Consider the following 14,152-nt stretch of genomic DNA (forward strand, 5'->3'; position numbering starts at 1 on the left):
AAATCAGATTACAAAAAATATTTAGACTCAGGTTGTAATGTAACAAAATTGGCTTTTATCTAAGGGGTGGAGGGGGGAATACTTCTGCAAGTCACTGTACATTCACTACTCACCTTAAACAATTTATTGAAAACAAAAGCCAATAACAGTGTTGGGTATAACCACCCCCCCCAAAAAAAAATGTCAATGTCTCAATGACTTGTCATGTGGCCTTGAGCACCCATTACAGCTTGACAACAATGTCTCATGCTTTTCACAGGTATAGGTATTGTCCGATGAGGCATGGCATCCCACTCTTCTTGAAGGGTGGTCCTCAGGCCATTGAGGTTCTGGGGCACAGAGTTACGAGCTTCTACATCGCGAATCAGCTGATCCCATTAGTTTTCTATGGGATTCAAGTGTGGAGAAAGTACAGGCTACTCCATCTGAGATCCCCCAGACTCCAGCAACCATTCCCTAATGATGTGACCTTGATGAGCTCGACCATTATCGTCCATGAAGATTAAAATATGGATGTGCTTCTCTTCTAGAGGCACAATGACTGGGTTAATAATGTTATGCAAGTAATAGGGGTTTGTCACTGTACCATTCACAAAGTGTAGGGCAGTTCTGTAATGACTAAACAAAGCTGAACACACTATAATACCACCACCGCTACTAAAGGCTTATCTAATGGCTGATGCATAGCTCTCTCCTTTGTGTCTCCAACATCGTTAATGGCCATCATTTCTGCTCAGCATGAACAGCACTGAGGCCCACTGGTCCCTCATCCAGCGTAGATGACACCTGTGTCTGGTGGTGTAGTCAGGTACCCTAGCACGCAGACCTCGCTGATGTAAATGGTTTTGAATGGTCTGACATGACCCTTTAATGCCTTTCCTACCTCCCTTAAATGTGCCTGTAGTTGTGTGGCATTTATCATTTGGTTCTGAAGGACATTATTCACAATGAAGCGGTCATCAGTGTGGTATGAGGCCAAAGGATGTCCAATTCTCTGTCTTTCTGTGATTCTTCCAGTCTCTCTGTATCTGTGATACAACCTATTGATGACACTCTGTGACACTCTAAGCTCAGTGGCCACTTCCATCTGAGAACATCCTGCTTGAAGACTCGCAATGGCCAGGTACTGCACATCATTTGTTACGTGTCGTCTTGGTCTCATGGGGTAAAAATGTGAACATCATGATGAGGAAGACTGTTTAAATACCAGTTGTAACTGAATCCCAAATTTTATTGATCGATTTATGGATCAAACACCTATTGTTAATTTTGCCAATAAGCTCCTTGTTAGAGAAAAGAAAGTTGTGCAAATAGTACTGAAACATTGCACAGGTGGACATGAGCATTCAGAAGTTCAGAGAAGGTCACATTAAGGTCACCTGAAAAGGTTAGGGGGCATTTTAGGATCATCCTGAATATACCTAATTTTTTGTGAGTAGTGTAATTATATTTATTATCCAACAACATAATAATTAATTAAAAACTATAGATTTTTTTTTCCCCAGGACAGATGAGAGCTGATCTATCAGTTTCCTGGCGTACTATGAATGGCTTTATTTATCAAGTCGCCTCCACATCTATTTCTTCTACATTCCCTATTTCCAATTTATATAACAAATCTACATGTATTATTGCTGTAAATAGGATTTGCAAAGCTTTCCACTTTGTTCTCAAGGATTCAATCTATTTTTCTCTTTTTAACCATTGCATGCCCTTAGCTGTTACTGTCAGAGATCCTCATTTTTCTTAATGGGAAGAAGCATTACAGAGCCAGAAATAAAACCCACCATTGCCTGGGTTTCCATAGAAACATTTCCTAGGAATAATATATATATATATATACACACACACACGACTATATGCGAACAGTTGTGGATAGAACGCACGATAATTATATATATATACATATACACACACACTCTCTCACATGGCTATACACGAACAGTTGTGGATAGAACGCACGATAGTAATATATATATATATAATTATTATTGTGCGCGCTATCCACAACTGTTCATGTATAGTCGTATATATATACACACACTCTCACACACGACTATACACGAACAGTTGTGGATAGAACGCAATATATATATATATATATATATATATATATATGTGAGAGAGTGTGTGTGTGTGTATATATATATATTAATAAATATATATATAAAATTATTATTGTGCGCTCTATTCCACAACTGTTTGTGTATAGTCGTGTGTGTGTATATATATATATATATAGTATATATATATAATACCTATACACACATACATAAACACACACACAACTGTACACGAACAGTTGTGGATAGAACACACGATAACTATATAAATAAATAAATATATATATATTATATATATATACACGCACACATACACGACTATACACCGAAAACAGTTGTGGATAGAACGCAAGATAATCTATATATATATATATATATATATATATATATATAAAAAATATGTGAGAGTGTCTGTGTGTGTATATATATATTAATAAATATATATAAAAAAAATATTTTTGTGCGCTCTATCCACAACTGTTCGGTGTATAGTCGTGTGTGTGTCATACACACACACACACATACACGCACACACACACACACACACGCACATACACGCACGCACACACACACATACACGCACACACACACACACACACACACACACACACATACACGCACACACACATACACACACACACATACACGCACACACACATACACACACATACACGCACACAACACATACACGCACGCACACACACACATACACGCACACACACACACACACATACACGCACACACACATACACATACACGCACACACACACACACATACACGCACGCACACACACACACACACACATACACACACACACACACACACATACACACATACACACACATACACGCACACACACACACACATACACACACACATACACGCACACACACACATACACGCACACACACACACAGTTGTGGATAGAGCGCACAAATCCTGATTATTTACACGGACGCTCTCTCTGGAATATTTGCTGCTTTTCTACAACAAATTCTCCGATCAAAGTCCTAGAACTCCTCAGGGCTCCGTTTTGTCCCTATTTCATACTTTTTCTGTGATAGAGAGAGCAGCTAGTTACTAGATTGTAGTAGTAGGTGGCGCTGATAGGTTTGCTGCAGCCACAATCCAAAGCTCTCAGCAGAAGGGAAAGTCTATAGAAAGCAGAGCAGGAGGAGGAGGTGCAGGCTGCAGCACAGGGAGGAGGAGGAGGAGGAGGAGGAGGAGGAGAGAGAGATCGCTGCTATACAGCAACAGGCAGGACGAGAAGGGACCCGAGTGCAGGATCTGGGACTCCGCTACCCTCTGATCCACTCGTGGACTTCACTGGATTGAAGCATCTTCTGCAGAGGGGGTGAAGTAAGAGGTGCAGCAGCCGCTGACAGGATGCACCATGAGGAGAGCTCCCCCATGCTTAGACCCAGATATGGCTGTAAGTGCATGCTATGCTTCTAACCTTCTCACCTGCAGCACCAGGCGAGGACTGGGGGGCACAGACCACCCATACCCTGTCATCCTCATGCATGTGTCCTGGCTCCTTGTGTCTCACCTGTTGCTTGTCTCCTTCAGCCTCATTGTATTTGTCTTCTCAGTGGAGCAGTAAGTTTTCTGGAGGGATGTGCAGAGTTCAGCTCTTTTCAGCCATGTGTGATCTGCTCTTCCAGGTGGTTACAATGTGCAGATGGCCATTATACAGGGAGTTGTTACATTGTATAATATTATTGTGTTCTGGGCTTATTTTTCCTGACAGATTGGTAAAAATCCTGTTAATTGTAGTTTGTGTTGGAGGTCAGAAGTTTGCAGGGTCTGGTAACTTTGTAATGTTTGCATTTTGCTTATGTTTGTGTTTGTTTTCTTGAGAGTTCAAGGCATATGTGTCATATGTGCATGAAGCCTCGGGCTGTGTTCACATTTGGCATTTTACGCTGTCATCTGGATTTCTGGTGTTTGAGTATTGTAGTCCACTATGCTTGTTTTGTGCTGTAAAAAAAAACAAAAAAAAAAAAAAAAAACCCTCTGGATCTGCAATATACCTGATCACTGTTATAAGAGGCAAAGTTGGGGATTCCTAAGACGGTTGATGGTGTCGCGAAACAAAAACGTCTTGGTGTCGCATGACTATTTTTGATCTCTGATTTTAGCGGCACAAGTTGCAGATAAATCGCACACAAGTCGTATGTCACGTGCACCTGGCATTGAAGTCTATGGCAAGAGTGCGACTTAGGACTTTCCACAGAAAATCCAACACATTTGGAAACCCTACTGTGTGCACAAGTTGTGAATTTAAGGCTAGGTTCACATTTCCGCCAAAATGTATCAGTCACAATCCGCGACTCTGCTAAACAACGGAATCCGTTTGGCGTATTCTGTTGTTTCCCATAGACTTGTATTAGTGGCGGATTGCGGCTGATGAGCTTGCGTTGCATTCCTCTGTGCGGGGGGTAAACAACGCAGAATGTAACGTTTTTTGGGCCGTCAAAATTTACCGCAACCGCGCAGGAATCCGTCACGCTTGTAATGTTTGTCTATGGTACTGGATTGCGTCATTGCTCTACTGAGCATGCCCGGCATGTTTGGCACTCCCACTGGGCTGTCCCAAACGGATCATGACGGATCCGTCAAAAAACAGACGCACAGTGGATCTAACAGATCAGTTTTTTCACAGGATTCCTGTGAACAGAATCCTTGTGAAAAACACATCCGTTGCGTCAGTTGACATCTAAAAAAACGACAGATCCATCGCTGACGGACCTGAAATGTGAACCTAGCCTAAGATGTTTTTGAGTACAGATTTGTCACCACACCTGAAGGGAATCCTGATGCCAGCAAAGTCTATGGGAATGCTAAAGTCTAATGCGCGCGAGCATTTTCTCCCTGCAGAATTAAATCTGGAGTATGTCAATTTTTAAAGCGTTTTTTGCTGCAGATTTCACAATGAATGGGAAAAATCTGCACCAAAAACATATTTTTGCCTCTGCGTTATTCCTGCCAAGAGATGCAAAATTTTCTGCGCCAAATCTAAACATGTGCACAAGCTCCTAGGCCTCTTTCACGGCATCCGTGCATTAACCGCATGTGTGTGACCGTCCGTGGTGAAGGTATGTAAAGCCATCCAATGTGTCCGTGTGTATATTGTCTGTGTGACATCCAGATAGCACACTGACAGTATGGACTTCTATACTTGCGTGTCTCCAGCTCTGCTGTTACTTCCGGGTCCGCAGTGAGTGCAGTGAATATTCATGAGGCATAATGAGCAGGACCCGAAAAGTAACAGCAGCATCGGAGACAGGTAAGTATAAAAACTTATTTATTTTTTTTTTTTTTGTGATGTGTTTTTTCCGGTATGTGTCACATGGGTCACATGAGTGTGCGGTCTGCGTGATACCCGTGCTGCCAGCAGAAATCGGACATGACTACGTGTGGAGCGCACAGGACACGCATGTTCCAAATGGTCCGTGTGGAAACGTGGATGTTTGAGTAAAGCCGTTTGATTTTAATGGTTCTGCGTGTGTCTCTGTCTCCAGTATATGTTTAAAACGGATGACACGGATGTGTGAACAAGGCCTTAGGGATTATTCAGACACTCAGTTTTTCTCGTACAACTGAGAAGTGTTTTTCACGGATAGCACTCGTACCTGTAATGGTGAAATGGGGCATGTCTCTGATTTTTCGCTGACCGAGTGTTGGATCAATATCTGCAATGTAAGTTGATGGGGTCGGTGAAAAAAATCCAGTGAAAAGACGATGACACGTACAAGAAAAAAACGATAACACTTGGATGACACTCTGATAAAAAAAAAAAAAAAGCTACGTTTTTTGCCGACCCTGGAAAAATACTGTCATCTGATATGACATTTTTAAAATCTGAAACATATCAATTGTGATTTTGCAGCATTTTTTCAGCTATAGAAAGCAAAGCGAATGCAACAAATGTAAGCAAACAGGTTTGGGTGAATAAAATAACTTTAGGCCTCTTTCACATGTCTGTGTGTCCAGTATGTATGACGTCTGTTATCACACATACCAGAGACACTGACACGTATAGCCCCATTAAATTCAATGGTTTTGTGCACACGTCCATGTGCCCCACACACAACACACACACACACACACACACACACACACACACACACACAACGACATGTCTTTTTTTTTTTTTCTCCGGGCAGCTCGGGTGTCACATGGACCGCATACTAATCTAATCCGTGTGACACATATTGGAGAAAACACAGATCACATAAAAAATAAAGAATTTTTATACTTGCCCGTCTCCGGTGCTGCTGTCTCTGCTGTTGCTTCTGGGCCCGCTCATTATGCTCATGAATATTCACTGCACTGACAGCGGACCTGGAAGTAACAGCAGCATGGGAGACAGGTAAGGATACCAGCTCATTCTGTCCGTGTGCTACCCAGATGTCACACGACTAGCACAGGGTCAGTGTTAAGGTGAACGCTTAACCAGAGATCACTAGTTGCCTACTGCCTGGCCAAATTGGTATGGACCGTGTGCATGGTAATGGACCATATTCGACACAGTCGAATATGAAATCTCTTCTTGGTCACAGTAAAAAATGTCACCGAACAGAGCGAATACAAGCATGCGTCTTCCTGATATAGGCTAGGGGCGTACACAAGTTCAGCTATGCCCATCTAGTGGGACAGTTCATAGGTTAGCCAATGGGGAGATCTGTGTTGCTGTTGATGGGTGGGTCTGACTTCAGTGGATGAAACCATGACGATGGGAGGGACGTTATCTGGTGGATCCATGCTGATGGTAGGGTCTGTGATGTCATTGGGGGCCATCTTTGAGTTCCTCTGAAAATTGACTGGCTTATATATAGAGAATTGATTTCATAAAGCACTGTGAGAAGTGTGTTCAATGTCCAGAGGTTAATTAAGTATTTCATCTTATGGCTCTCCTCAACATCAGCACACAGGCACACCTTCACCACGGAACGTGAAACACTTGTGTTTTACGTGGATGTGTGAAACAGGCCTTTAAAAATGTTCTTTTGGACAAAACATGTAATCTGCACCTAAAAACAGCCACAAAAAGCGCATCAAAATCTGTGTTTTTAAAGCTGCTTTAAAACTGCCAAGAGATCAGGTTTTTGCTGCTGAAAAAAAAGTTGCAAAATTGCTGTGTGTGAGCATGGCTTTGAGTGTGTCGTACCCGCAGCCTGTTACATGTCGCATTGTGACACCACAGAAAATAATTACATCCAATAAAGCAAAGGGCAGGGATTTCAGTGTGGCAGGGATTTCAGTGTGGCAGGGATTTCAGTGTGGCAGGGATTTCAGTGTGGCAGGGATTTCAGTGTGGCAGGGATTTCAGTGTGGCAGGGATTTCAGTGTGGCAGGGATTTCAGTGTGGCAGGGATTTCAGTGTGGCAGGGATTTCAGTGTGGCAGGGATTTCAGTGTGGCAGGGATTTCAGTGTGGCAGCGATTTCAGTGTGGCAGCGATTTCATTGCTGTGTGACACATGTCGCCATGTAGCCGTATCCAGCTATTTTTCACTCATGAACAGTGAATGTGCCTAGTTGTTGGGACCTTCACTCCAGAATGGCTGTATGTATAGATATAGCTCCAATCAAGAGCATTTATAGTTGGGTGACGAGCCCTTGTGAGGTTGACTTTATTGGACGTTGTCTACTTTTAAATACTAGTTAAATAGGAAGTTTGGCAGAAGAGGAAAGCTCAAGGACTGCTCCTCCATTTTCATTCTATGGGCTGTTTCTGGAGATGTCTTCCTTATCCTGTCATGATCATGTATAAGAATGTTATCAGTCGTCTGACTTTATAGACTTTAGTGGCTCAGACAAGCTGATTTAGTGCTATCACAATGCGGTGACTTCAGAGTTTCATTCTGAGTGACAGTCTATGGTTGTACTTTGATCAGAAATATTCCCTCCCCCGTTCCTGTTTGAGTACACAATTACTGTTGAGTTACCAGAATGTCTGACTATAGAGCAAAACTCCTCCATAAAACACGTTACCTACAGCCTACCCTTCTATATAAAATGTGAGAACCTCAGTATATGTATCTCAGCTATCGCTCACATATTGGGGAATTTTCGCTTAGCTGTCATTCTGGTATATACAAGACACACATTCCCAACACTATAGGATATTGCTGCGGCATGCATACCATAAACAATGGTCAGGGCCCAATCTCCGACCGCTGCCAGTCCAACCTTTTCGAAAGCTTGTTTTGTGTTTTTACCTGGTCACTCACTGTGCGGGTAATTGCAAGGCAGATCCATTAATGTACATAGACTCTGCAGGTCCTGAAACAGTGGGTGGGTAGTCATGAGCGCTGCTCTGGAGGGAATTCTTTAGAAAGTGCTTCTGCGCTACAGTGCATTTATTTTGTGGATGGCTGGGGCAGGGGTCTCTGTAAGCAAATCTGCACTATGCAGATGATATAATATCCTAGAATTGGCACCAGTTAGAGAACTCCGGCCTGTACAACATTTCCAGTATATGGCGCAGGCTGTGTGAGTCAAGGGTCTGTGGCAGCTTGTGCCCATAAGTCCATGAAGAGTTTTCAATGATCATTACATCATATTATATGTTACTAATAACAGGAAACATTAGAAATGCTGGAGAATTTCCAGAAATTGTTTACTTATAGGGGTTGTCCAGGACTTGTATATGTGATTTTGCAAGCTCATCAGTATCCGATTGGTTGGGGCCAGAACACCACAGCTCCATACACTGCATAAGGCCCCCGTCACACGTCCGTGAAAATCACGCACGTGTTTCACGGACGAGTCAAAGGTGCGTTTTTCCCTCCATGTGCCGTGTTTATGGCACTCCGTGTGTTATCCGTGATAACACACGGAGAACGAGAACTTTCAACTCACCTGTCCCTGGCGTCGCTGTCCGTGGTGCTGATCTTCGGTCTCCAGCCCTGCCGACTCCCCGCTGCTGACGCTTCCGCCGCAGTTAAGTGAATATGCAATGAGCATAATGAGAGGCGGTCCGCAGCAAGTGACAGCAGCGGCAGAGACAGGAGAAGGTGAGTAAAGTTGTTTTTTTTTTTTTTTCTGTTTTTTTTCTCTGACACGTGTGTTTCTCACACGGGACCGCATCCACACTACATCCGTGTGGTACGTGTGCGGGCCGTGTGACACCCGTGCTGCCGGAGAAAAACTGACATGCATCTGCGTGGAGCACACTGGCTCACGTCTGCTCCACACGGAGGCACCGGCAATGGCTGCACACGTGCATGCACATAAACCCATTGATTTTAATGGGTTTATGCGGGCACGTACCGGAGACACGTGCGTGTGAAGGGGGCCTAAGGCAGAGTCACACTGACGTATGACTCGCACAAGTGCAGTGAGAAAATCTTGCATTGCACTCGGCCCCATGTTAGACAATGCTGCAGCTCAGATCTGCATATTTTTCCTCAGCTCTAAACGGACTAAGGAAAAAATGGCAGCACTCGCACCCATACAAGTATATAAAATATCGGACTGCACTCGGATGTCATCCAAGTGCAGTGCGATATACGCACAGGCTGACAATGGAGGAGAAGGGGGAGATTAATTCTTCCCTCTCCTCCTGAGGTGTGATCCGATCTCGGGAACTGACCGCAGTCGCATCACAGTCGGCTTGAACTCGCAGCAGAGCCTGAGTTGAGGGGTCAATAGCATATCGCATCTGATGCTCTCGCATCAGAAGCAAAATGTAAGTGTGACTCTGCCCTAATTATTCTCTTGTACTGGAGCTCAGATCCTAAAGAAGTTCTCAAAATGAGGACAAGCCCTTCATGGAAAGTAGTTATCTACTGCTGAAACCATTGGTGATTTGCCGATCTGTCATGGTTAGAAGCAATTTTCCATTTTCCCGGCAGTGACTCTACTGCCCCAATTCATGAATGGGCAACCAGGTAATAAATGGCCTGAGCGGGGGACACTTTCTTGTGGTTTGTGGTAGTTGCGCTCACATACCTACCAAAGTCTTGGCCTCTTTTCAACACTGAGAAAAGTGTCTGAGACGCGATTCTGCAAGTGACAGCACTTGTGCAAATCGCAAACTTGCATTTACGTGACGACTGCTGGAACCAAAAGGCAGAGCTGATTCCTCGTGATGTGTGCATTACACTTGCAGCACAGGTTGAAGAGTGGCCAACCCCTGTTATGAGTCTATTTACGCAATGTCAAGCGTTAAATGACACCACCTGGCAGTATGTTTGCCTGTTAGTGGTTCAATACTGTTTTAGGTCCCCTTCACATGTCCGTGATAAAGACACATGTTTCTCATGGATTTTGGCACACTTGTGTTATCCACGTGTTATCCGTCATAGCACACAGAGATTAGGAATTTATTACTCACCTGTCTCCAGTGATTTCTCCGATGCTGCTGCTTTGAGGTCTGCAGTTAAGTGAATATTCATGAGCATAATGAGTGGCCCTGGAAGAAAGTGATGGCAGCGCCAAAGACAGCAGAGCTGGAGACAGGCGAGTATAGCAAATAATTTTAGTTCAAAAACATGTGTTTTCTCTGGTACGTGTCACACGGATCACACCACTGTGTGGTCCATGTGACATCAGTGCTGCCGGAGAGAAACTGACTTGTATCCATGCGGAACACACGGACACGTGTCCGTGAAAAAACGGATGTGTGCGCAGACCCATTAATTTTAATGGGTTTGCATTAGTCCGTGTCTTCGTTATGTATGAAAACAGATGTCGTATGTACCGGAATCACTGACGTGTGAAGGGGGCCTTACACAGGCCGACTGCTTCATGAACAATCTCTGATTGACCGTCCTGTGTGCATACACTGCCGTTGTTCTCAGTAGCACGGTTCCTGTATAAACAGGATGATGTGCTGCCAAGAATGATGTGTGTACAGGCCAAAAGATCCTTTATGTCGTTCGTCTGGTGATCGGCAGGCTCGTTACATTGTACAATTATCGCGAAAAGATCGTTCCTAGGAGAACTTGTTCACGATAATCCTGCAGTGTAATTGGATGATCGCTCTAGTCTAGAAGACAAATATCCCTGCAGTTTACAGCCAATCACTGTCCCAGCATCAGAAAAAAGAGAATTGATGAGTTGCCCATGGCAACGAAAAATCCAATCCAGTTATATCATATCGTTTATAAAAGGAATAAACTGACCGTCTGCTCTGGGCAACTGCTCAACTACTAATTTGCACTAGTGTGAATCCACATTAACATGCCAGGTTTTAGTAGTAATTCTGCCATTCTTCGGTGGGCAGCATATGTGCCTCATAACCAGCATGTCTGATGGCTGCTCTTCTATATTCTGTACAAGGCTGTGTGAGGGATATAGGTTGGCCAAGAGCGTACATACCATCGGTGCAATCTGTGCAGCCACACAAGGGTCCCGGAGGAGAGGGGGCCCAAGACCACCTCCTAAGCAGGTGGAATTTTACTTTCTGATGAGCTGCAAAGGGCCGCTATATTGTTCTTGCACAGGGACCCTCCTCTGTCTGTGTCCTCAAGTGTGGTAGGCGATATTGCCATCTTAAATACCAAGTGCTTCTATAAATCTATGTGACTTGACAGACTTTTGTTGTGGTTTACAATGAGGATTAGAGCTGAGCCAAAAGATTGACTATCCTGGTGCGGCATACATTCAGGTTCTCTCATGGCAGCCTGGAGAGGGTAGTGCCCACTTATGGCAGCCTTCTGCTCAACGCCATGGGTGCCTCTGCCTCTCACTTGGTCCCCCGTAAAGAGAATCCGCATGACAAATGCATGTCATGATATCTTGGGGTCTAGTAAAGGTGCCCAGGATGCCGGCAGATGTCGCCACTGTCCTTCTCCAGCTGCCACAGGGGACTAAACTGGACACTGCACCTGGGCAGCTTGAATCTCCTTCTTCACCTCAAATGAGAATACGTGCCTGACTAAAATGACAGGTTTTAGATAATCTAGCATAGTAGCAGTGGAAATTGTGCTCTAGCATTTCTGTACTGAGATGTTATCATGTGAACCTAGGTCGACATACTGCACATTACTTGACTCTGTCATTCCCTTAGTTTCACGCTTATGTCCTTGCTGATGCTCTTGACTCTTCTTGCCATGTTCAAAATTGTGAAACCAAATTATAATAATACCTCTAGAAGTAGACTCCAGTAGTGTAATTCAGTGTCTATTGTCCTATTCCCATGTAAATTATGTTCATACTTGCATTAGAGCCACTGTATGGGGGCCCGCTCCCATGAGCATTGTTGGCAGCGTTTTGGATGTAGCATTGCACAGTACAAGTGTGTCGCCCAGGGCTATGGGGTACTCGGTCCCGGGCGATGTGCTGCTGGGGAGATGTCACTGGGTGGCCGTTGCCCGGTTCCGTGACCCTGGGGACACTTTTTTTTATATTTTTTAAAAAAAAAGGGGGTATTTATACAGGGGAGATTAAAGAGTTTATATCGTGATGCCACTTGCGGGTTGCAGGTATGGGGATGGAACCGCTGCTGCACAGTCTTTTACCACTGGGGCTGATGCTGATGGCAGCCTGGATGGTAGACCCTCCGCAAGTAGGGCCGGGCTCCAGGGAGTGGATGATTGGGATCCAGCGCAGAAAGAAGGGTAGGCCACACAATGGTTGCTGTTTAACTGGTATCTTTACTCACTGTAGGTGGTAACTGGAATTCACCTCGGTTTCCTTTAGTCCCAGTGCCGGTGTGGTAACCTGGTGGCTTCTCTCCCCGGCACCTCTCACTGGTTGGTGGAACCCCATGGCTTGGAGCGTCTGAAGGTCCCCTATTGTCTCTTGGCAGTTTCTGATCTGTATTGTGGGCAGTGCGAACCCTGTAGGGTCGGTGTTCTGTTACAGTCCCTGGCTCTCTCGTTACTGCTGGTGCACCCGGATTCTTTGGTCAGTGAGGTCTTGGATGTTCCCCTCACTGTGGTGCAGGTGTTTGTCAGGTAACCTGAAGCGTTCGCCTGACCTAGGGCCCTGTACCCCGTCGGTGCTCTGGTTCCAGGGGTACCTGACTGTACCCTCTCTGGCAACCATTCTCCTACGCCACCTAGGTCTGGAGACACGTCCGTCCCCTTCAACTGTCACTACCGGACTCCTCTGTCTTTGTCGGTCCCCTCCCACCTGGTTGTCATCTAGTGGACTGGCTCCACCCCTGGATGGCCATCCATTGGGTCCCGGACTAGTCAGCCACCCTGGTTGGGAGAGGGAAACTGGGGATGTTTGTGTTTTGATGTTACTGGCACTGGTCTTCCAGGTCCCTGGGGGTAGGCCCTGCATCTTTGACAGGATGCAGTACCTAGTAGTGCCCTGATGGGTTCAGGGGCGCTACACCAGCACAGTGGATGGGATTTACAGAAATCTCCTGCCAACTGTGCTTCTTTTTTCCACTGTGTAAACTGACCTGCGGCATGGCTTTCTGAGCCACAGCATGTCAATTTATGCTGTGGAGACACAAGTGTTCTCAGTGGGAGAACACAGTGAAAATATGCAATGCCTGTAGCATCACGACCTGTCGCTCCCCTGTTACTCCGAGATTCTACTCATTTTGGCAGAGCTTGCATATCCTGGCTTGAAAATCCCAAAAGTTGGCACATTTTCACAAAACTCCCCAGTTGCACTGTAACGCTCATGGGTGTGAGAGGGGAGTGGACACACTGGACCAAGGCTCTGTTCTCTGACCTGGAGGAGCATACCTGAACGGATACCGAGATTTCACTAAACCACAGAAGATGGGGATAGGCAAACTCACTGGTAGGTACACGCCAGGGGTAGTGTGCCGCCCCCATGCCAGCAGCCCCGGTCGCTGCTCGGATCCGGACTCTAAGGGGTGTGGCTTGAGGGTTTCCGGATCCGGGGGTCTTGCGGACACGCCAAATAAAATGGGGACGTAGATGTACGGGCTAGGCCATAATAGGTTTGTGACTCCACCCACGGTGTGTAGTGAGGTGGGACACCACCGCTGCTGTTACGAGGCACCCGGGGGAGATGTTGTGCAGCAAGATGTTAACCCCTCTGTGGGCAGGGATGGTGGCCCCGGCACCCGATGGCTCTGGTGCAAGGGGTGTTGGTGTACTCTCTTTTAGTAAAACATACAAGTCTCTGGTAAACCAAGGTGGTGGT

General features: G+C 45.3%; 1 protein-coding gene across 2 annotated transcripts in view; it reads left to right on the plus strand.

Moving 5' to 3' along the window:
* The first annotated feature begins 3,301 nt into the window (after positions 1–3,301).
* Positions 3,302–14,152, plus strand: part of IQGAP2 (IQ motif containing GTPase activating protein 2) — a 502,441-nt gene continuing 491,590 nt past the window's right edge. For both annotated transcript variants that reach the window (XM_075325516.1, XM_075325525.1), the window contains exon 1: positions 3,302–3,496. In XM_075325516.1, coding sequence (XP_075181631.1) covers positions 3,451–3,496 — 46 coding nt within the window. In that variant the 5' untranslated portion in view covers positions 3,302–3,450. The remainder of the gene's footprint in view (positions 3,497–14,152) is intronic.

Source organism: Anomaloglossus baeobatrachus, chromosome 1 (assembly GCF_048569485.1).
Source record: "Anomaloglossus baeobatrachus isolate aAnoBae1 chromosome 1, aAnoBae1.hap1, whole genome shotgun sequence".
NCBI lineage: Eukaryota > Metazoa > Chordata > Amphibia > Anura > Aromobatidae > Anomaloglossus > Anomaloglossus baeobatrachus.